At 41.9% G+C, this 23355-nt stretch overlaps 4 protein-coding genes across 6 annotated transcripts; 2 read left to right on the top strand and 2 right to left on the bottom strand.

Moving 5' to 3' along the window:
• The first annotated feature begins 86 nt into the window (after window positions 1-86).
• Window positions 87-3592, top strand: LOC129189763 (zinc finger and BTB domain-containing protein 5-like). The gene has a single exon (XM_054791818.1). It carries the CDS (start codon window positions 438-440, stop codon window positions 2187-2189), a length of 1752 nt encoding a protein of 583 aa, XP_054647793.1. The 5' UTR covers window positions 87-437; the 3' UTR covers window positions 2190-3592.
• Window positions 3593-5188: 1596 nt separating this feature from the next.
• Window positions 5189-19975, bottom strand: grhpra (glyoxylate reductase/hydroxypyruvate reductase a). The gene is made up of 10 exons (XM_054791809.1): window positions 19581-19975; window positions 10715-16744; window positions 10419-10549; window positions 9630-9702; window positions 9273-9389; window positions 9114-9202; window positions 8942-9043; window positions 8570-8705; window positions 8321-8451; window positions 5189-8229 (listed from the first exon to the last, which is right to left on the bottom strand). Exons 2-10 carry the CDS (start codon window positions 10798-10800, stop codon window positions 8108-8110), a joined length of 987 nt encoding a protein of 328 aa, XP_054647784.1. The 5' UTR covers window positions 10801-16744; window positions 19581-19975; the 3' UTR covers window positions 5189-8107.
• Window positions 11155-21402, top strand: si:ch211-203d1.3 (protein phosphatase Slingshot homolog). 3 transcript variants are annotated; one of them, XM_054791805.1, is made up of 17 exons: window positions 11155-11294; window positions 12000-12164; window positions 13224-13261; window positions 13335-13506; window positions 14857-14972; window positions 15063-15131; window positions 15877-15942; window positions 16597-16779; window positions 16875-16968; window positions 17070-17198; window positions 17279-17325; window positions 17410-17556; window positions 18286-18486; window positions 18584-18797; window positions 18868-18939; window positions 19017-19109; window positions 20483-21402. In XM_054791805.1, the coding sequence occupies exons 2-17, from the start codon at window positions 12117-12119 to the stop codon at window positions 20618-20620; spliced, it is 1827 nt and encodes a 608-aa protein (XP_054647780.1). In that variant the 5' UTR covers window positions 11155-11294; window positions 12000-12116; the 3' UTR covers window positions 20621-21402. The 3 variants fall into 3 exon arrangements, with proteins under 3 accessions (XP_054647780.1, XP_054647781.1, XP_054647782.1); XM_054791806.1 differs by having other exon boundaries at window positions 11162-11294; window positions 12005-12164; XM_054791807.1 differs by lacking the exon at window positions 11155-11294 and adding an exon at window positions 12726-12773 and having other exon boundaries at window positions 12018-12164.
• Window positions 21403-21461: 59 nt separating this feature from the next.
• Window positions 21462-23305, bottom strand: mrpl18 (mitochondrial ribosomal protein L18). The gene is made up of 4 exons (XM_054791810.1): window positions 23074-23305; window positions 22790-22958; window positions 21654-21888; window positions 21462-21571 (listed from the first exon to the last, which is right to left on the bottom strand). Exons 1-4 carry the CDS (start codon window positions 23144-23146, stop codon window positions 21494-21496), a joined length of 555 nt encoding a protein of 184 aa, XP_054647785.1. The 5' UTR covers window positions 23147-23305; the 3' UTR covers window positions 21462-21493.
• Window positions 23306-23355: the final 50 nt, after the last annotated feature.

The following is a 23355-nucleotide window of genomic DNA, read 5'->3' as shown; positions in this document are numbered from 1 at the left end:
CAGGCTTTATGTAAAATAATGAACCTTCGTTACATTTTCATAGGATGACCACTTGGGGGCGATGCTGCACAAATGTGCGGGATTATACTAATGGAGGCGCTCACTCACAGACAATGAGTCCTCCCTCATTTTTGGACATCGTCGTCAAGCTTTGACAATAATAAACGCACAATTGCGCAGAGATGGGGATGTTGGCGGATCCACGTCTTGAACAGCGTGCTGCATTCTTCCTTGCGATTGGGTTTCGAAGCCCACCTTTCTTCCAGAGTATCTCCAAGAGCTTCGATTGCAGACAATGAACGTTGACGTTATGATGACGTGAATGAAAGGTCACGCTGGAGTTGCTCATCATCGTATTTGTAGCGTTTTTTGTTTTAAGACTGACGTCCTTTGTGCTATTATGATGCCAGTAACATTCTTGTAGATGCTAGCATACTATGGACTTTCCAGGTCACTTCCAGCACATTTTCCAGCAGCTGAACCTCCAGCGGCTCCATGCTCAACTGTGCGACTGTGTGGTGGAGGTGGGAAGCCACAAGTTCCACGCGCACCGCTCCATCCTAGCAGCGTGCAGCTCCCACTTCAAGGCTCTTCTCAGCTCCGGCGAGGATGCTGGTGCACAATGGGTGGTTGATAAAGGTGGAGGTACCAGTCTGATTGCGCTTGACCCAGAGGTGGTGACCCCCGAGGCCTTCTCCACTCTTCTAGACATGATCTACACATCCAACTTGTCACTCACGGCCTCCAATGTGATGGATGTGCTGCTGGCCGCCTCGCACCTGCACCTTAACGCCGTGGTGAAGGCCTGCAAGCTGCACCTGTCCAGAAAAAACTTCCCATCCTCTGCGCCTAAAGGCTGGCGGTCAGTGCCGCAGCAGCAACCCAAGCTAACATCTGTAAAGGAACTTGATGAGGGCGGCGTAGAGGTGAGCCAGTCTGGTGAAGAGTCCTCAGAGCACAAGAGAAAGCCTCAAGAGGACAGGTTGGGTGACAGGAAGAGGATCTGCAGAATGCCTGGAAATAAAGAATGTTCTCCCACTGTGACCAGGAGCACAGTCATCAACGAGGAGCGAGGAGAAGAGGCTAAGAAGTGGGGGGGCCGAGTAGATGAGGTGGAGGAGAAATACGGGGCAACCATGTCCGAGTTGGAGGAGATCCAGCTGCCGAGCCAGTCAGACAGCAGTGCGCGTGGAGCAGTGAAAGTGAAGGTTGGAGATGAAGATGAAGACGAGCCCAAGATGGAGACAGTGGAGGTAAAAAAAGAAATGATGACCACCTCATCTCCTAATATTTCACCTTCATCCCTTCTCCAACATTCCTGTGGAGATTTACAAGTGAACGGTGACAAAATAAGCAGTCCAGCAGATGGCGATGTTAGCTGTTTACAAACACAACTCTGCTCGGATCTTCCTGAAAACGACCATGAGGATGAGGGCATTGACAGCCTGTCTGAACTGGCCCTTTCCTGCTTCTTAAATCCTGCCAATGACAGCGAGACAGGAGCTATGGATGAAGAAGAGAGTCTTGCAAGTCTCACAGCAGCTGCCACTGCAGCCGCTGCCGCCAGTGATGCTGCCACCAGTGGTGCAGACCAACAGTGTCCAAACGCTTCTTCTGCTCAAGCCTGCGATGCAACCCTCCTTTTCCCAGTAACGACTGTCCCTTTGCAACCGCTACTCCCAACACAGAGTCCAGGTTTTAGTGACACGCTCGTCCTCCGGCCTGCACACAACTCCTTAACAGGGTTCCTCAGCGTGGAACACTCCAGGGCCCCAAAAGGACGTGCGGGATCGAGCGGGACGGCTTTCCGCCGCATCGCCCCAAAAGTGGTGCCTGGATCAGAAGCAGATCCCTCGGGGGCGTTGTCCTCAGGCCCAGCTGGGAATGATAGAGCACCTCTGACTAGAGCTTCAGAGGACGTGCTATCCAAGTGCAAGAAAGCGGCGGCCGAAGATAACGTGCTCCTAGTAGAAGGGGAGAAGAAGTACGCCTGCAAAATCTGCTCTAAGACATTCATGAACCTGACGGATTGTAAGAAACACATTCGTGTCCACACGGGAGAAAAGCCTTATCCTTGTCCCAAGTGTGGGAAGCGCTTCAGCCAGTCATCCCATTTGTACAAGCACTCCAAGAATTCCTCCTGTGTGAACTGGAAAGATGAGCATGCTTTCCGAGACACTGTACACTGACTCCCTCGAAAGATGCTTTTTAAAAAAACAAACAAATTGATATTTATGAACTACCCTGAGAAAACTATTATGTTACTGTGTGTGAACAACCATTGTTGTGTTTTAATTAATACACTGTCTCACAAAAGCAAGTACTCCCCTACAATTTCAGCAAGTATTTTTATTACAGTATATCCTTCTCAATGGACAATACTTTGAATTGAAACTTTACAACTGTGTACAGCTTGTATAGCACTCTAGATGTACTATATATTAGATTTACGCTACTCTATTAGCCACTGAAGATGACTCAACACAGCCATTATTGTCTAAATAGCGAGTGAGGACCAAGATAATTGAGCTTGCCTACTGCATGGTGGTGGTAGCAACAAGGTCTGGGGCTGCACGAGTGCTGCGGTTCACTGGGGCAAACATGAATTCCAACATGTACTGTAACATTGTGAAGCAGAGCATGAGGAAAAAACAAGGAGCGACAACACACCTCCAACATGGCATGTGTCTTACTGTGGAAGGTGAAGGTGATGGAGCGCCCGAGTATATCTCCAAATCTGAACCCAGATAAGCACCTGTGGAACACCCTCAAGCGAAAAAAAAAGGTGGAGGTGCACAAGGTGTCTAACATCCACCAATTCCAACAGCGATGTCATGATGGAGGTGCGGAAAAGGGGGAATTTCATGCCCAAGAGGATTAAGGCAGTGCTTGATAACAATGGTACTCACGCTAAATAGTCACACTTTGCTTCACTGTGAGGTGTATTCACTTGTTTTGCCAGCTATTTTGACAATAATCGCTGTGTGTTGACTCTATGCTGCTTTCCAAGTTGTACACCGACTATTCTAAGTTCTATCCAAGTTTCATTTCAATCGTATCGTCCCTTAAGACGTAATAAAATGATTGAGAGGTGTACTCTTTTGTGAGATACTGCATATGAATTTAAAGTTATCCACTCTTAATGATTACATTTAATGAAGAGTGCTTTAAAAGTATGAGGAAATTGCAATGAGTTCAAGAAACTTGAGTTTATTTTGTTGTGCAGGCCATCGTTTCATTTAGCAAACGACAAGTAGGCAACAAACGGCTTTGTTAAGAATAATGCAGGAAGTAATGTTTGGAACAGACTGAAGTGCTTAAATGCAAAGATTAAAAATGTGTGCAATGAAACTTGTCTTCATTCTAATAACCCTTTAGCAGAGGTGGGAGCAAGTCCATGTCAGGTCTTTAATCCCAAGTCTCGAGTGAAGTCTCAAGTAAAGATGTGCATTTCCGAGTCAAGACGAGAAAGGTCAAGTCAAGTTCAAAGTCATAAGCTTGAAATGTTTCAGTCCTTACAAGTCATAAGCACTGTTTAGTACCTCAAAATAAAATGCCATTTTAACAACGTAACAATCTATTCAATTTGACTAATAAAATGAATGCATTTTGAATGGTTTTATTGTTTTTAATAAAATAAGACCGGTGTGACAAGACTTAGTCACAGAAGAGGTGTGCTGACTTAATATTGACAATTTAGTCAGTGTAAAGAAATGTAATGCACACATTCATGGTTTGTTCTTAAACCTGTTTTGACGTTAACAGACGCATGCAATGAGGCCGATTCAAAAGGGAATATATGCCGTCTTGCTGGAAATGACATAACGATCCCATTAGTGCAATACTTTGAATGGGGTCACATTTTACTCAACACGCTCACTGAAAATCTCAAGTATTTTCAAGTCATCAGACTAAAGTCTGAGTCAAGTCCAGAGTCATTGATGTTAAAGTCCAAGTCGAGTTGCAAGTCTTTCGTGATATTGTCAAGTTAAGTCCAAAGTCATCAAAATTGTGACTTGAGTGTGACTCGAGTCCACACCTCTGCCCATTAGTGATGGTTCGTTGCATACGGTATCTACTGTGCCATCCAGGTACACCCGGAACAGCGGGACCACAACTCGTCCTCTAGAGGGTACGTTCACTGGGCATTTCTGTGCCCTGTAAACCCCCCAGCAGGTTTCGGGCTGCCAAGGTAGCCATGTTGCCTCGCCTGGAGTGGATGGCACTGCCGATGTGCGGCAACACCATTGCACAAAGCGAAAGAAGACAGATAACCCACACAAGTGCAAGGAAATAGACGACTTCACAGATACAATGTACAGCTTGAGTTTATATCCTAAAATCATTAGACCAAGCAGAATAACAGACCACTGTGCCACCCTTATCGACAATATATTCACCAATGACTTTGACAACAATACCATCAGTGGCCTGCTAATTAGTGACATCAGTGATCATCTTCCAGTGTTCACAATTTACAATGAACATTATAATAAAAGACAGGTGGAGGAAAAAAAGACATTTCAACGACTGCGTACAGAGAACAGCATCTGTGCCTTCAGGAAAGATCTAGAAGAACAAAGATGGGAGAGGGCCTACAGTACAACAGATGTGGATGAAGCATATGACAGCTTCCTTGGTACTTATATGGAGCTCTTCGATAAGAACTGTAAAAGCCCAAGAAGCAAAAGAAAAACAACCAGCCATGGATGACAAAAGGACTAAAAAACGCCTGTAAGAAGAAGAACACTTTATACAGGACATTCATCATCCAACAAACTACAGAAGCAGAACAAAAGTATAAAATTTACAAAAATAAGCTGACAACTATCTTGAGAGCATGTAAGAGGGAATATTATAGTCAAGTACTTGATAAGAACAAAATAACATGAGAGCAACTTGGGGCATTTTAAATAGTATTACAAAGAACAACATTAAGAAAGCAGACTATCCTCCCTATTTCATGGTTGGAAACATTTACAGGAATGACATGAAGGAGGTAGTTGAAATGTTCAACGATTACTTTGTAAATATCGGACCGAAACTGGAAGACGAAATCCCAAAACAAGACACAATGGATGACTGGAAAGATATTATTGACACGAATCTGAATTCAATGTTTCTCACTGTTGTAACCAAGAAGGAGATTATTGACATTGTTAAACATTTTAAGGCAAAAACATCAACTGATTGTCATGAACTTGAAATGGAAATAATTAAGAGGGTCATCAATGAGGTCGCAGACCCGTTAACATATATCAGTAACTTATCATTTCAGACTGGAATATTTCCAAGCAAAATGAAAACAGCCAAGGTGGTTCCAATTTTTAAAAAAGGAGACAAACATCGATTTACAAATTATCAACCACTTTCCTTGTTACCTCAATTCTCTAAAATTGTGGAGAAGTTGTTTAATAATAGCTTGGACAAACGTATTAATAAGAATGAACTCCTGCTAGCAGTCAATATGGTTTCAGAGCCAACATTTCAACTTCTATGGCACTGATCGAAATCATGGAGGAAATCACCACTGCTATAGACAACGGAAGATGTGCAGCAGCTGTATTCATGGATCTGACAAAAGCTTTCGATACAATTAACCACAATATCTTATTTTCAAAATTAGAAAGGTACGGAATAAGAGGATTAGTTTTGAATTGGGTTAAAAGCTACCTAGCAAAGAGGAAACAATTTGTAAAGCTAGGAGAATATACATCTGGGAGTTTACACACGGCGTGTGGAGTACCCCAGGGGTCCATACTGGGACCAAAACTGTTCAATTTGTATATAAATGACATTTGTAAAGTAACAAAGGATGTAAAATTGGTCTTATTTGCGGATGATACCACCGCCTTTTGTTGTGGGGAAACCACACAAGAACTCATTAAAAAGGTCAAGGATGAAAAGGTCATATTAAAATCATGGTTTGACAGGAACAGATTATCCCTGAACTTAAGTAAAACTAAAATAATGCTATTCGGTAATAGCAGAAAGGATACGTACAACCAAATACAAATTAATGGAGTGGATATTGAAAAAGTGGAAGAATATAAATTCTTGGGGTTCATAATAGACGAAAAAATGAGTTGGAAATCTCATATTAAATATATACAACAAAAGGTGGTGAGAAATATCTCTATATTGAATAAAGCAAAATATGTTCTTGATCAAAAATCACTCCACACTCTGTACTGTTCCTTAGTATTACCATATCTAACGTATTGTGTGGAGATATGGGGAAATAATTACAAAAGCAATCTTCACTCACTCACTGTACTGCAAAAAAGATGGGTGAGGATCATTCACAATGCCAAGTATAGAGAACACACAAACCCTTTATTTTTAAAATCACAGATATTCAAATTTGCAGATTTAGTAAACTTTCAAACCGCCAGAATAATGCATAAAGTTAATAATAACTCGTTACCAAAAAACCTCAAACAGTATTTCTCAATCAGAGAGGAGAAATATGATCTTAGAGGAAAGTTGAACTTAAAACATTTATACACGAGAACTACGCTGAAAACCCACAGCATTTCAGTGTGTGGAATCAAATTATGGAACGGATTGAGTAAGGAACTCAAACAATGTACAGAGATGAACACATTCAAAAAACAATACAAGCAGTTGATGTTTGCTAAATACAAGGCAGAAGAGTCTTGATCATCACAATGATGTTCTGTCAGGTTGGTTACATGTGCATATATATACATATATATATATTATTTTTTTGTATATATATATATATATTTTTTCTTTTGGTTTTGTTTTTTTAAGGAAAGGGGAGGAGAAAAAGAAAACAGAAAAAAGGGGGGAAGGGAAAAGAAAAAAGGAAAAAATTCTTTCTTTTTTCATATTTAACTTATATATTCATTTTTTTTTGGTCTTACTGTCATCTATTATGTATTATTATCCTGATTACCACAGAAAACATGACATGGAACGCAGGAAGTGAATAACAAGTGTTGTAATAGATGTGGAATAGATGGGGGGTAGGATTAAATAAGCTTTGCTTCTTCCTACTCCTTTTGGACATGTGGAACTGTCAAAGAATGATTCATGAGATGTATTCCATTGTAACCTTCATGTTCAAATAAACTAAACCAAACCAAACCAAACCAATGATTACATTTAATGAAGAGTGCTTTAAAAGTATGAGGAAATTGCAATGAGTTCAAGAAACTTGACTTTATTCTTTTGTTGTGCAGGCCATCGTTTCATTTAGCAAACGACAAGTAGGCAACAAACGGCTTTGTTAAGAATAATGCAGGAAGTAATGTTTGGAACAGACTGAAGTGCTTAAATGCAAAGATTAAAAATGTGTGCAATGAAACTTGTCTTCATTCTAATAACCCTTTAGCAGAGGTGGGAGCAAGTCCATGTCAGGTCTTTAATCCCAAGTCTCGAGTGAAGTCTCAAGTAAAGATGTGCATTTCCGAGTCAAGACGAGAAAGGTCAAGTCAAGTTCAAAGTCATAAGCTTGAAATGTTTCAGTCCTTACAAGTCATAAGCACTGTTTAGTACCTCAAAATAAAATGCCATTTTAACAACGTAACAATCTATTCAATTTGACTAATAAAATGAATGCATTTTGAATGGTTTTATTGTTTTTAATAAAATAAGACCGGTGTGACAAGACTTAGTCACAGAAGAGGTGTGCTGACTTAATATTGACAATTTAGTCAGTGTAAAGAAATGTAATGCACACATTCATGGTTTGTTCTTAAACCTGTTTTGACGTTAACAGACGCATGCAATGAGGCCGATTCAAAAGGGAATATATGCCGTCTTGCTGGAAATGACATAACGATCCCATTAGTGCAATACTTTGAATGGGGTCACATTTTACTCAACACGCTCACTGAAAATCTCAAGTATTTTCAAGTCATCAGACTAAAGTCTGAGTCAAGTCAGGAGTCATTGATGTTAAAGTCCAAGTCGAGTTGCAAGTCTTTCGTGATATTGTCAAGTTAAGTCCAAAGTCATCAAAATTGTGACTTGAGTGTGACTCGAGTCCACACCTCTGCCCATTAGTGATGGTTCGTTGCATACGGTATCTACTGTGCCATCCAGGTACACCCGGAACAGCGGGACCACAACTCGTCCTCTAGAGGGTAAGTTCACTGGGCATTTCTGCGCCCTGTAAACCCCCCAGCAGGTTTCGGGCTGCCAAGGTAGCCATGTTGCCTCGCGTGGAGTGGGTGGCACTGCCGATGTGCGGCAACACCACTGCACAAAGCGAAAGAAGACAAATATTAGTCTTGACCGAGAGAGGAAGTGAACACAAATGTATCTAATAATCACTGTCCTTCCTACTCACCACAGTTTTTGAGCGCAAGGAGAGGGTGGTTTGTGGGTAGTGGCTCAGGTGTTGTTACATCCAGGCCGGCAGCTGCAATTTGGCCACTTTTCAGAGCCTCGTATAGATCCTCCTGGTTCACGACAGCCCCCCTTGAGAGTTAAAGCACAACACTAGACGTTGAAGCAATTCTTCCCATAAGGAATAATGGAAATCCGGAGAGTCCACGGCTCAACAAGCTTCTAAACTCATGACTGCTTTGGAATCTACCTGCTGGAGTTGATGAAGATTCCCGTCTTCTTCATCTTGCTGAAGAAGGCCTTGTCACACAGGCCCTGGGTCTGTGGTGTCAGCGAGCATGACACAACGATGAAGTCACTCTCAGAAGCGAGAGTGTCCACAGGGACTGTGCCAAAGAGGAGAGAAGGAAGAACATTTATTATGAAATTTAGAAAAGCAGCAACAAATGCGAAGACACCCTTTTGCAACGGCATTATTCACTGAATGAAGGAAATGTCTAAAAAGGCATTTGCAATGTCATCGAAGTTGCACCACAAGGGAAGAAAGATTTTGTATAATGAACCAAACTAGCAAGCCTTTACTATCTGCCCTTTAAATCATCTACACACTTTTGTTTCTTACCAAACTCTCCGTTCAGCTCAGCAGCGTAAGCCTTCTCGGTTCTCCCAGAGTAAAGCAGCCGCTTCACTCCAAATGGCATGAGGCGGCGAGCGATGGCCATCCCTAAACATAAACACAATCAATCACGTAACTTACAAACTGAATGACAAACATCATTCTGTTTAATCCTCACCAATACGCCCCAGGCCGATGACGCCCACGGTGCTGCCTGAAAGACCGTAACCGCACATCCAGAGCAGTGTCCAGGAGCCCCAGCCTCCACTGTGACACATTTGGTAACAGCGTGACTACATTCAGACACTCATGAGTGTAACTTAACAGCAGGACTGACTTTTTCACTTCCACCATCGCCTCAGGTAGTCTGCGAGCTGTGGCAAGTAGGAGAGCCACAGTCAGTTCAGCTGTGGCATCAGTCAGGACATCGGGAGTGTAACCAACACGTATACCACTGGGGGAAAAGAAAAGACTACAACTCACAAAGCTACAAAACATTCCCTCAGATGTGGAAATACATCTTTTGTCGACAGTCAGACTGGATGTATTTGTTTGTGTAAACTCTTCTACTCGTAACCTGTTGCACACAAAAGGGTGGTGCTGTGATTAAACCCCCAAGAAATTTGGAAAATTAATGTTTGCCCCTCAGGGTGTTCCAATTTTTCACATGTCTGTATACAGTATAGTTTCTTACCGTTTCTTTATTTCATTAAGGTCCAAATGGTCATATCCCACGGAGAGGGTGCTGATTACTTTCAGGTTGGGTCCTGTGGTCAGTAAAATGACGTTATATATATAGTTGTCCCTCGTTATATCGTGTTTTTTATAATTCATTCATAACTGATCGCTGCATGGAATCAGTCCAACATAGAGAATAAGTTATCCGACTCCATGTATGTTTTTGGCTTCTAACTTTGTCCTTCTTCCCCACTCCATTTGAAACACTTTCTTAACTTTAAAGCAGATAAATCAGAGGCTAACTAGTTTGCTCGGTGGCGTGCTATATGCTATGAACGGCAGCCGTCTCTGATGTCCCTGCAGTGATGTTGCAGACTGTGCATTAGTGTTGCACAATGTGGTGTAAACAGAGAATAATATGAATGTGAAGGGGACGATTCATGTCTACAGGGCTAATGGTAAAAACCCTATTTAGAAAGTCCTAAAGCAGGGTTTCTATGCTGTACCTATGAAAATATTCTGTTTACTCATTTTAATAATATTAATATTGAATCTTACTTTGCAAAAAAATCACTGTATGGCTTTAGACTTTCCCCTTGTGGGACAAATAAAGGCATATCTTATCTTAACAGATTTTCTTTCCACTTTTTCTTATTACAACTCATTTGCACTCGGGCCATATAGGTGTTCATTTTCATTTAAACTGCGGTTTATTGTGAGCTACTTTATCCGTATTAATTTATTTTTGCAAGGTTATAGGGTGCACAACATTAAAAGGCTTAGCTCTGAGTAAGAGTAAGAGTACCTGCAGCATCCATAACCTCAGCGTCAATCTTTTCTGTCAGCGTACACAGGACACCGTGGGCCCCCTGCGCGCCTTTAAGGAGCTCTTCTCTTGGCATCGGTGCATAGGAGCCCCACATACACACATCACACCTGGACAACCAAGTTTGACATCATTACAACACTGTCGTGTAATTCTAAATCCTACATAACTACATTGCATGGGAAAGGGCAGTAAACTGGTGAGCATGCTTGTAAATGCAGTAAAATGTTTAAGTGTAGCCTGTATATAATAAAATATTTAATTAAAACGCATACACTCCAGATGATGACAGGATCTTCAGCCCTTCTTCCGGAAGGCGAGTGGTCACGAAAACCTTCATGGGTTTTTCAGCTGCTTTCATCCTACTCAACTTAATTAAGTCTCTTGTCACAAAAAGAGGTTAACTTTTCAGAGGAGTCACCTGCTTAATTGTTAACTTGCAACTACGAGAGTCTCTGTCACCCGGAATTAAATACCAGCTAAGCCCCGCCTCCTAAAGCTGATTTGATTGGCTAAATACTTGCCTCGAGTAAACATACTCGGTCGGTATCTATAATTACATACATTTATTAGTTTACTATACACGTAATTGATATTTCCAAGTAATGTGAACTGATTTGTTAGTCATTATGGCATGAAATATGCATTTGCCTCGAAAGAAGAACTTTGCGTAGGTCCCACACCGTAGTGACGTTTGTTACGTAACTAACTTGCACATGACGTCACCACCAGCCAGCACGACGCCGCTGGAGTGGTGAACTGCCACCGTCCGGGTCCGTCTCCTTGAAGGTGTCAATAAGAGAACAAGCAGAAGCTTAGTCCCGGGAAAAGGTGTCGGGAGCCCGTCTTGTAAACGTAAGAAATGTTTTTTGTCATGTTTTTAATCGCTTGTTGTGCACGGAGTTGCACGTTTGAAGCATGAGCTAGCGCTAGCCGCAACAGGCTAACAAACAAGGTTTGCAATCTTTCGATGTGACAGCTTGGATAAAGTAATGTGCCGTTGAGATATTTTAGTTATTGCTTTTTATATATAAAAATATGAATATAAGAAAAAAGCGTGTATTCCTTTGTATTAAAATATGCAATAGTATTGAATAATACACATACTTGTATAAGCAATCTATAACAACCTGGGTACATGTACTGTATGTATGGGACAGTAAGGAGCATATTAAAAATAACAATTTAATGATTATAATAAGTGGTCCTAACAATTTTTTTCCATGCACATTGGATTTAAAGTTGTGTTTATGTGAACAGCTTTCATTGGATTTGAGTCAAAAAGGTTAAAATATTTATTCATGTTTGTTTCATGTTTGATTATTGAAGTGTTATTGGGGTACTTACTTTACAAAAAAAATCCCTCATCATCTGTCATTTAGCAAGTAAATGGTAAATGTGACAAAATCTCAATCATAATCAAAATATAATTGCCTCATAATCAACATATTGCGTGATAATACTATTGTTAAAACATATATATAAAACTAAACTTCATCAGGAGCTTCTCATTTGAAGCTTTATTGGATGTAGTCACAATGTGTCTCTTTATCTTTCCAGAGCAGAAATTGTACTTGTGCCTGCACACTTTTGGCCTGTGGAACCTGCAGTGTTTGTCTGAGGTTACCCGCAGCAGCAGCAGCAGTACGTTGAGTGTCACGACAGCTGAACTGTGCCATGGCTCTGTTGACTCTGCATCGGATTCCCTCCATCAGCGCTGCTCCAGTGAGTCATCCCCACAATCAAGCGAGGCTTTTTGCATCACCAGTTTGCTTTACAAATATATATATCAGAACACTGACATGACATCAGGCTGGGCCAGGACAGCAGGACCGTTGACTAGGAGCAGCCATGTGTGCATATCAGTGCAATAACAAATGCTTTGTTTTGCATAGCAGCCTGGGCTGTGATCGGATAGCTTTGCAGAGCAAACATTCCACAGATATAACGTGGCTTCAACACCATTCATATTCATTGCAGCACAGATCGTGTGATTGGTTCACTTCCTGTCTAAACACTCGCCGTGCCATCAGCTTTTGTCTCTTGCGATCTCCTCTCCTTGCATTCATCCATCTTTAAACAAGGATCACGTCAAAAGCAAACATTCAACAGGTCTCATGTGTTGCTTTGTGTCTTCAAGTTAAACCAAGTGTCACTGCTGCATATTGTGTTATAGAAGCTAATCATCATTCTATCTTAACTTGTGTTCTTTTCTTCTTCTTTTTCTCCCCCAAATACCCATCGTTCTTCTCCTGGCTCCTGCTCAATCCTCCACCTATTTTTTAGTTTTTTCTTGCTCCTTGGTTTTGTCTGGACTTGTCAGTTGCGTAACAGGTAATGCTCTCTCTGTCATGTTTCTCTTCCCTTCTTATAAGTGTAGCTATACCTCGCTCTCTCTGGCTTGTTCTCCTTTGCATTGTACAAGTATTTCTCTGCTAGTCCACTCCTTCCCTCCCCTGCTTTTGTCTTATTATCGCTGTCTGTCTCCACACTTCAGGCTTCCGCTACGCCTTATCAGTGCTGCGTCACATTTCATGCTAAATACCTTTTTTTTTTTTCTCCGGTCATTTCCAGTCATTTCTATTCAAAAGTTTAGGACACTGTTAAAAATGTACTTTTAATTGGCTTTGCAGTGGAAACCACATTAGAAGGATAGTCAGTTTCTCCCCAAGCTTAGAGCAAACATGCCACATTACAGCAATATAAAAAGTTCTTTGTCACATTATCTGTGAAGTTGGAGCCTTCTTTAAGAGTTTATTTGTATGATTTATGTGATCTCTTAAGGATGAAACCACTCAAAGAAGAGGGAGGTTTCAGAAAAGGTAGATTGACACCACTCTTATTTGCATTTCATAACATTTGCAATGCTGATCCCGCTGTCCTGCTGGTTGTCAGGGAGAGCTTTGCCCTTGTCAAAGGGGCGGTGCTCCTGCTGGAAGAAGCAGAGAGAGAAGACCTTCACGAGGACACGTCTCTCCCAAAAGAAGACGACGGCGCTTCAGACACACGACGCAGACACATACGTGCCATGGTTGAGCTGCTTCGACCAGAAGACAGCATCAAGCTGGTAAATGCCTTGTATTTACTCCTGGATTTGTCTAATACTCTCCTAAGCAACGTTGTCAAATTGAGGAGAAAAAAGACAGAAGAGCTGCATATGTTGTTTTACAATGACTCTATTGTTTAGTCAAGGGCTAGCCAGAAGGTCCTTCTACACACGGTCAGTCACATGAACTTTAGACATGCTATAGAAGCACACGTATCTGCTCTGCAACTTGTACATGCGCTCGTTCCAGAAATCCCCTGTAGCACCTTTCTCTTTCATCACACTGGCCTCAAGTTGAACGCCGACCCAGAGCATCCCAAACATGCTTACTATCTTCAAAATGCCATCAATAAAATGCACCCGTGTTTTTTGTCCGTAACATACGCACGCCCCTGCCCATGCCATAACCCCACTGCCACCACGGGCCACTCCATCCACAACACAGGTGCATTTTATTGTATTGATGGCATTTTGGACGTACAGAGATACTGTGACGAGAGCATGAGGCCCATTGTTGTTGTCATTCATTCACAAGCATCAGCTCATGTTGCAGCATGATAATGCACGACCCCATGTTGCAAGGACCTGTACACAATTCCTGGAAAGCTGAATTCCATTACTTGCATGGCCAGCATACTCACCTGACGCGATGCTCTGGCAAATGGTAGTCACAGCAGATACTAACTGGTTTTCTGACCCCTCCGGACCACCCTCAATACAGTTAAACTGCACATTTTGGAGTGACCATAAGTTTTACATCTTGAAGCTCAGCTCATGAAAAATAGGAGCAAAAACAAGTGTTGTGTTATATTTTTGTTGAGTGTAACTACACAACTGCTGCTGCACAACTCCACATTGACTTTCCTGCAAACCTCTCAATCTGTGTAACCTATAACGTGGATAGACATCATGCACCAAGCTTAAGATTTAATGGAAGAAGAAAAGTGACGCCAATGTTGATCCGCCGGCATAAATGTTGAGTTACTGCTGGGTTCAAGCATGCGAGCATTGAAATTAGCATTCAGATGGATTATGGGACTATAATTACTACTGATTACTATTTCTATTAATATCTGTTATTATCTAACAATAAGCACTACAGCTGCAGTTCTGTCCTTTACACATATGTTCAGTTGTTATAGACACTGTCAGAGTGCTATACATTTCTTAATATCTGTTTGTCATTTGCAGTGATGTAAAACTGCACTGCGTCATACTGAGCTGTTTCTAATGTTTTGTTCCGTCTATTCAGCTTTGCTGGAAAAAACAAATGTGCCTAATGTCTGATAGCGTCAACCAAAACAAAACATTGTCATATCTATAAAAGCAGAATGTTGAATGATGTTGTTGCCTCACACACTTTCTCTGCAGGCCGTGCAGTTGGAGTCTGTCAGCACGGTCCGAGTCAGGTATCTCATTGTCGTCTCCACCCTCGCTAACAAAGACGAGAGCATCCTGCTCGGCATGGATTTCCCCAAACAGGACAGGTGTGTGTGTCCTAGAGCGTCCACCCTGATAGCCATTTGCAACTTCTGTGGCATTTTATCAGTGAGCACGTTTATCTGCTTCTTGTTTAGTGATGAGTGCACCATTGGTCTGGTTCTACCCATCTGGAGCGACACTCAAGTGTATCTGGACGGAGACGGGTAAGCGCACAAATCAGCTTAACCAAATATGTGGGTTGTTATTATGCGACTTGTGGGACTAGAACCCCCTTGAGGGAGGTAAGAAGGGAATGAATATAGAAATTAATTCAAATGGCAGAAGCAGAGCATGTTGTTGCGCAGACGGCAAAGCCTGACCACAGATACTCTGGCCTAAGATCATGTGAATGAGGAATGCCGCTATTTATGGAGCTGAATCATTCTCCATGAATTCTTACTGCCCCTATCACTTACTCACGCCCTTACATAAGATCTTTTCACATGGAATCATTTGAAACTCAAGCATGCTTAGCCTCTGTTCGTCTCAAGTGTAAGACAAGTCAAGTTACCTTCCATATAAAGGCTACGGTGCGAGTTCTTTCCTCACTTTGGTGCTAACTCTCAGGATGAGGATGTGATGAAGTGAAAAAAACACTGCACTTTGGACTACAGCGTTTGGGCTGATCCGCTATCACATGTTGCGTCACACAGTTATCACATCAGCTTGTTCTACTCTCCTCACGCCTCCGACTGTTAACGTGCTTTTTACACATAGCTCGGCGTACATCTTCACACCTCTTGCTTCACGCCGCTTACCAATAATTTGCCCTGAATAATTAAATATGCATGTTTTTGGGCCTGCCTATTTATTGTACTTTGTGTCAGTGTCACTTCCTCTTTTCTCTCGGTCTCACTTGGTGTCTTTTTCTGACTTGATTGTGCGTCCCTTTCTCTTCCCCCTTCGCAGCGGTTTCAGTGTCACCTCAGCAGAAGAAACAAGAATTTTTAAGCCAGTTTCCATGCAGACCATGTGGTGAGTGACCATGTGGTGTCCACACCTTTTCCAGCGAGGGCCACTTAGTGAAAAATGAAAGGACGCCTGGGCCACTTTGATATTTTGTCACGCAACACATGTAGAGATGCTAACAAGTTCTTTATATTTCAAGAAAAAACTGCATCTCATCTTTGTGATGTGGGTGAAAAAACATATTATTAGTATGAACGTCCATCTTTGCTCTTTTTTGTGGTTTAATTTTCCAAATACTTCTTCTTAAATAATCTTTGTAAATTTTCTTCTGGACTTTATTCCCATAATATTTTGACTTTATTCCCATCATATTAGAACTTTTTCCCCAAACTGTCACTAATTGTAACATTACTGCAGATTTTTCCATATTTGCTTTTATTCTTAAATTATATTGTTAGAATGTGACTGAAACAAACAGCTGCGGGCGTTAATGGCTCCTGGGCCGCACTTTGGACACCACTGATGTACAAAAACATGCAAATGAATCGGCCCCATAAGACCTTATGGCTGGATTTCCACTGCTTTACAAACATTATTATACAGAAAATACAAAAAAGAAGTTTTGTTTCCACTGCTGTGTATCATATCCAGACTGGAGCATGTAGGAGGTCATTAGATGGAGTGTGAATCTACCTATAAAAGTGTTTCTTCTACCTCAAGGTCAGTTCTGCAGGCGTTGCACGGTTGCTGCGAGCGGGCCGTCAAGGGCGCCGTGATTCCGGGCTGCGGCCTGGAATGGGTCCAGCATTACCACCAGCACGTTGAGTCGGATCGCTTCTGCCTCAATGAGTGGGAGGTCATGAACGACCTGGAGTCAGTCAGAAGGGACAGCGATGGTCAGAGGTAAATATAGTGGAATTACAAGTATTACTACTAGTACTACTACATTATGTGCAAGTGTTAAGCATGTGTTAAGTTGCCATGTGTTTCATGTGCAGTACTGCTGACAGAATATCCAAAGAGAAGCTGATCAAGGAGCAACTGAGAGACATCATGAGGACCGAAGACCTGGACAACCTCACGTCTAAGATGGTAGGGATACATAGAAAGACGGAAAATTTTGCTAGCAAGGGAGGCCTAAAGCATGCTAAGCTAAGTTAATAATATTAATACTAATATTCGCCCTGCTGTAGGTCCACACAGCCTTGCAGACCCGCATTGGCTTCGATATGAGGCCCTTTAAGGAGTACATCGACAACGAGATCCTGGTCACCATGGCTCAGATGGACAAACCATCCAAGATATTTGACTACCTTTACTTGGTGAGTGCTTGCTCTTGTGTTGCATTACTGATATCCATACAGGTCACCTGTATCAGGGTTAAAGGTGTTTCTGGTTTCAGGGCTCCGAGTGGAACGCAGCCAACTTTGAGGAGCTGCAGAAGAACAAGTTAGTTTTTCCTTCATATTGCGTGTACCATGTTCCACTGTCCACATCCAGACACATTTTTACCACTGACTGCATCATTTTCAGTGTGGGCTACATTCTGAATGTGACAAGGGAAATCGACAACTTCTTCCCCGAATCCTTCACCTACATGAACATCAGAGTGTATGACGTGGAGGCCACTGACCTGCTCTCCCACTGGACCGACACGTACAACTTCATCAACACTGCCAGGTAGTCCTGCGGCACACGCTAACATGAAACAGATCGGTTCCGCTTATGAAGTGACATTCATTGTCTGTATGTTTCACAGTCAGTCACATTTGATCAGCTAGTGTGCTGCTTTTTCTTTGGCTTATTGGATTTTCCTATGGGAAAAGCTCCAGCTACATGACGCGACTCGAGTTGCAAATTTGAGGACTAACACTGAAAAAGACTGACTTGAGACTCCCACATCTGATACTTGGTAATAAATGATCATACGGTCAAAGATAGCTATGTTTTCCTTTCTGCTTTCTCATGCAATCCAAATCATTATTCAAGTTAAAAGTGAAGTTGGTATACACTGTACGAGTTTTCACACTTGGGAAATAAAAGCCTCTATCCAAGTATCGCCTGCTTCCAATTAACGTCCCGTCTGCTTTGGCTTCAGGTAAATAAACGCTGGGCTATAATTACAGCATTTACGGTAAATTAGAGGTCGACGTCAATGAAAGATTGTGTTTCTCCAGTTGAAGGCATTTCATGAGAATTAGTATGGCTGAAAACAACTGTTTGCCCGTTTAAATTTGTGCAGCAAATACCCATCAAGTAGTTACAAGAGTGCCTGCCTTGTGTTTTAGAGATATTTTCACTATTTATCACCTTGTAAGACTTTTAAATATGCAGTGTCCACATGATTATGTGCCTTGCAAACACTGTCAGAGCAAACAGCAAAGAACTTGCCCATCCTTTGTGCTGCAGGAAGAGCGGACAGGCGGTCTTGGTGCACTGCAAGATGGGCGTGTCTCGTTCCGCCTCCACCGTCATCGCCTACGCCATGAAGCAGCAACGCTGGTCGCTCGATGTAGCGCTGGCATACGTGAGAGATCGCCGCTCCATCATCAAACCTAACGAAGGCTTCACGAAGCAGCTGCAGACCTACCACGGCATCCTCCACGCCAGGTCAGACATGACGCCCGGAACACTTCAACTCATCCCCCACCCGGACTTTGATGCGACTCATTCACTTCTCCGTGAAAATGTCTGCTCATCCTTCCAGCCAGCAGCGTCACAGTTTGCTCTGGAGGAGAAAGTCCAAAGACCAAAGGCAGAAGTCTGAGCGCAAGGACGATGGAGAGAAGCCAGATGAGGGTGAAGAGGAGGAGGAGGAGGAAGAAGAAGACGAGGATGATGATGAAGAGGAGGAGGATGAGGGACTTGATGAGGATGATGGCACAGAGAGCTCTGACGAAAAAGAGGATTCTGAGGCAGAAGTAAGTAACTATTACTGTCAATACATTCTGAATCCTGTAAATTCCCTCCCTGAACCGTTCGTCCTCTCAGGTGTTTGAACAGCCCGATACCAACCAGGAAGATGGACCGACAGCGCCGCGTGTCATCGGTCCCATCATCACTGTAAACTAACACAAACACACCTTCATAGCAGCTCACGTTTGTATCTTCCTGATTCTTTTGCCTTCTTTTGTCTCCAGGCGCCAAGTGTTAGTCGCAGCGGAAGGATGAACCTTTTCTCCCTCATGCAGTCCATTAGTGAATTAGATGACGTGGATAAAGGATGCGAGCAGGTACATGAACATACAACTAGCAATGGTGACTAGCAATCTCTTAAATGTCTCATATTATACTATTTTTCTACAATTCTAAATGTCTGATTAGTCTACAGGATGTCCGGCAGTAATGTATTGAGAGTGTTTTAGCCAAAACCAGCCTTGATGCTAGACATGAGACAGTTAAAAATGCTCTTAGTAAGTGGGAACACGCTGTTTTTGTGTTTGTCCATGCCTGCCTGACAGTGTGTGTCTCCAAGAAGCGCTATGGTGCACTTTACCAACGTTTTACATCTACACTCTGCACTTGTAATAGATGCCATATATCACATACAACAACAGTAATATTAAGGAGTGGGACAAGAGGGGCACAATCGTTAGCCACACTAGCATAGCGATGCTGACATTACACCCACATTTTTACAGCAAAGTCATGCTAACTCAGCCTAGTCAGCCTATTCGCTGAAGAAAAACAAAACGCTCGCATACCAGCTAGATAGCAGGATTGCATTCCAAAAAAGACAGCAGAACTTTGACTTGAGTAGCTTCTTGCTCTAATTCCGTCGTGTGTTGATCCAAGCGTCCAAGTGTCACGTAGCAACGGTGCAACTGTTACTGGAAGCGGGAGCAGAAGTGATTGTGACGGAAACATTTTCGAAGCACGAGCGGGAATGATTACTACCGAGGCCTGACAGCAGCAGAAATCTCCCGCAGAGACACTTTTCTGTTGTTTATTAAAACGACGTCTTGATCCGTTGTTACTCTATCTGCTTTTTTTTATAGCACCGCCTAGAGGCCAGTGTGGGATATTGCCTTTTAAAAGCAACTTCCGGTGTCCGAATATGATAAAAACATCTGTTTTTGGGCTGTTTTCATTCCTGTTGATTGTTGATTTTATTTTTTGTTACATGAAATATACAATAAAAATCAATGTAGATGTAGTTATTGTTTTTTTGACGCTGAAAAAGAGCAACGCTTTGTATTTCAATTCGACTCATGTCCCACAATCGCAAACGGTGCCCACGTTTTTTGTGAGACAGTAAGCGTGCTTCAGACAAACAAATATATTGCCCAGCACATTAAACAATAATAATTAAAAATTGTCGGTTGCAGTTCAACAGTTAACCAATACAACCAAAAATCTTAACGTAACGCACAGCTGGTAAAAACTGCTTCTGTCTTGCCTCACTTGTTCGTTGGCATGAAGTTGGAAAAAAGCCAACAGTTACACCTAGTGGACAGTCTATGGAAGTACCTCCTTAAATGGCTTTTACAAATACAATTCAACAGGCCTGAGGGCAGGCGTTTTTTTCCGGAAATATACTTATTACATCTTCAGCTCTCACTCTTTAACAACAAAAACGATTCTGTCCCCATCTTTGTCTTGAAAGCTGCCTGCCAGTCCACGGCGATCGCCGCGACAACGGAGGCGAAGCCACGATCGGAAGGGTCTGATTCACCAGAGCGCATGTGTGGATCTTTCATCCGAACCAGGAAGTACGTTGGACGTCGCTCACAACAAACCTTGAAGTTCGAGAGAGAGAGAGAGGTCTGGCTTTAAAAAAAAAAAAAAAAAAAACACTGAAGGACTTCTTGTGACATGCCAAGGTTTTTTTTAAGTTTTATTTCAGAGCATATCCACATTCTGGTGTATTTGTGTGCCATGTCAGCTAGCTCAAACCTGAGCGTCTGTTTAGCTCGTCCACATTGCAACACTCCAGATGTCAACTATGCAATTACTCTTTTTTTTTTTTATTATTTGACAATATTTTTTTTAAATGTCCTATTCTCCCCAGTGATTTGCGACGCTCACTCATGGAAGGTTTGGTTTCTAAGCTGTACTTTATTATGGACCAGATTGAGGCCAGTTTTCTGGTGCATGCCGCTTTGTCAAAGTGTGTATTACAACGTGCCAATGAATATATTCCATTAGCAGTGTGTCAGATTCAACGGCTGTGTGAGTGCCTTGAAGCAGAGAATGATGACGTGTGTCTGCATACTGTATCTTCTATTGTTTCTCCTACGGTTTGATTGACTTTCCCTGTTGCTGCATGTCCACACCAGTGGGTGCATGTTGTTTTATACAAGCTTGTGTGAGATAATTGCAGTATTTATATTTCACTTAAATTGAGGTAAATTATTCACAATCCTCTTTGCAGGATCAACGTTTAACGTGCACGCATTTTATTTATCACACACCAGACAGCCTGAGCCAACATGACACTGTACTATGATCCAAATGATCAATTTTAAAGTGCTGTCCACTTCTGCTGATGTCTTTAAATCCGCACAATAAAAATAATGACACCAACAGCTTGTTTATTTTTATTTTGATAACATTTCAGAAAAAAACATTTAAGTCATATTACAAAAAAGCCTGAAAGACAACCCCCCCCCCCCAATTAGGTTCCAATGTATTTCCTCCTGGGTTCACTGAGGATGATTCCCCCTTCTTTCATTGCAGCTCGGAATGACTGAACCTGTTGCAAGAGGAACATTAAAAATATTTCATCTAAGAATGTCAGGTAAACGCACATCAGCCACAGTTTTGTGTGCACTCACAGCATCGGAGCGGTACGTCCACGGAATGGCCCTGTAGACCATCCTGGTGATGCCGGCCTGCTTGCATCGATGCGCCAGCACCTCGCCCACAGCCTGACATGCTGCCACGCAGTGTGTGGAGGGCAGCTCCTTCTTCAGCGCCCACTCTTTGGTGGAGCAGGAGAGCACTGGGACGGGCGAGGAGCAGGAAAAGACCTCAGCTGTCACGTGTCGTTGACTGCGAGAAAACACTAACCTAGAATTAAAAAATAAATAAAAACCTCCTTGTTAGGCTTTGCTGTTTCATTTGCAACACAAAACGAATCAATGCATTTATCTAACACTGCAGCAAAAGCCCTGATTTTCAGGACACTTTTCAATGTGCTGGGGAATTTTGAAATAAATAACCGTTAAATAAACTTTAAAATTAAATACATTTGCATTTTATTAAATAATTGAAAAGGTCACTGAATAAATATGTCATACAACTGATGAATAAAACAAAGGAGTGTGCAGCGTGTTTTTATCTTTCACCTAACGTTTCCAGTTAATTTGGTGTACTTATTTAGAAAAATTTTAAATTATGGTCTTTTTTTTTTCTCTGTCCTGTTCACCGACGAGTGGTTGGGAACCCCTGATATACCACACTTAAAAGACATGATTACATGCCCAAAATGCATAGTGAAAATTATGGAAGCCCGTTTCCGCCACTGAAAGAAAAAAACATATTCCAATGGTAAAGTCATAATTGACATAAAAAGTTGAAATTATGAGATACAAACCACATGTGCAGAGTGCCATGTGACTCATAATTTCGACTTTCCCATCTCATAATTATGACCTTTTTAATCTTGTAATTTCGACTTTTTATTTCTTTGCACAATTATGAATTTTTATCTCATCATTTCAACTATTTACCTCATAATTATGATTTTTATATCTCGTAATTTAAACTTTTTATTTCTTCTCATAATTATGAATATTTATCTCATGATTTCGCCTTTTTATCTCGTAATTTCGACTTTTTATATCATAATTATGACTTGCCATTGGGATATTTTTGTTCTTTCAGTGGCGGAAACGGGCTTCCATAGAAAATTCCCTCTTCCAGCTTTCTTTAAATCTAAACGTAACGTATTTTTGGGAAAGCGGGATACCTGTAGTAAAACTCCCGATGCGGCCACGTGGTCTTCCAGCCACGGTCCTTCACAGCCAAGGCCATCTGCTCCAAATTCCGCGGGTTTCGGTTGGCAAATGTCGGGTTCACGGCCTCATTTTCACCCATGTTGGGCTCCGGTTGGGAGGACGACTGTGTCACACACCGAGCTGGGTTACATTAAAAAACAAACGTTTTAACGCTCTTAAAAACACATACAGCGACTATGCGTTTAAAATATCACTTACAACATAATAGAAGTAAAATACAACAATATATGTTTACCTGTTTGCATTGTGGACACAACACATCGCTGAATTTGACCACGTAGTAGACGAATACTTCGACTCAACGCCATTTATCCACAAAATGAGTCAATGTAAAAGTGCTGCTATTTGTGTCACTCAAAATCATTCACTAAAAAGGAAAACTATGTGCGGTAATATTTAGATCTAAAAGACAAGTTACAGCAAATGGGCAACGCCATGTTTGACATTCAGACAACATCCGGGAACTTCTTCTTCTTCGTTTTTATGGCGGACTACAACCATATGTTAGAGGTGTATG

This window comes from Dunckerocampus dactyliophorus, chromosome 11 (genome assembly GCF_027744805.1).
Source record: "Dunckerocampus dactyliophorus isolate RoL2022-P2 chromosome 11, RoL_Ddac_1.1, whole genome shotgun sequence".
NCBI classification, from domain to species: domain Eukaryota; kingdom Metazoa; phylum Chordata; class Actinopteri; order Syngnathiformes; family Syngnathidae; genus Dunckerocampus; species Dunckerocampus dactyliophorus.
The sequence above is the reverse complement of the archived record's forward strand: the minus strand, read 5'-3'. Positions and strand labels throughout refer to the sequence as shown.

Coding starts and splice junctions, on each gene's coding strand:
- grhpra (XM_054791809.1), bottom strand. CDS start 10,800: ATGAAAGCAGCTGAAAAACCCATGAAGGTTTTCGTGACCACTCGCCTT. Junction 9,044..9,113: donor CATCGGCCTGGGGCGTATTG/GTGAGGATTAAA, acceptor GTTTATGTTTAG/GGATGGCCATCGCTCGCCGC. Junction 8,452..8,569: donor ATCTTCATCAACTCCAGCAG/GTAGATTCCAAA, acceptor TTAACTCTCAAG/GGGGGCTGTCGTGAACCAGG.
- si:ch211-203d1.3 (XM_054791805.1), top strand. CDS start 12,117: ATGGCTCTGTTGACTCTGCATCGGATTCCCTCCATCAGCGCTGCTCCA. Junction 13,507..14,856: donor CAGAAGACAGCATCAAGCTG/GTAAATGCCTTG, acceptor CTTTCTCTGCAG/GCCGTGCAGTTGGAGTCTGT. Junction 18,940..19,016: donor TCATCGGTCCCATCATCACT/GTAAACTAACAC, acceptor TTTTGTCTCCAG/GCGCCAAGTGTTAGTCGCAG.
- LOC129189763 (XM_054791818.1), top strand. CDS start 438: ATGGACTTTCCAGGTCACTTCCAGCACATTTTCCAGCAGCTGAACCTC.
- mrpl18 (XM_054791810.1), bottom strand. CDS start 23,146: ATGGCGTTGAGTCGAAGTATTCGTCTACTACGTGGTCAAATTCAGCGA. Junction 21,889..22,789: donor CATCGGGAGTTTTACTACAG/GTATCCCGCTTT, acceptor TTTTAATTCTAG/GTTAGTGTTTTCTCGCAGTC. Junction 21,572..21,653: donor GGACGTACCGCTCCGATGCT/GTGAGTGCACAC, acceptor CTCTTGCAACAG/GTTCAGTCATTCCGAGCTGC.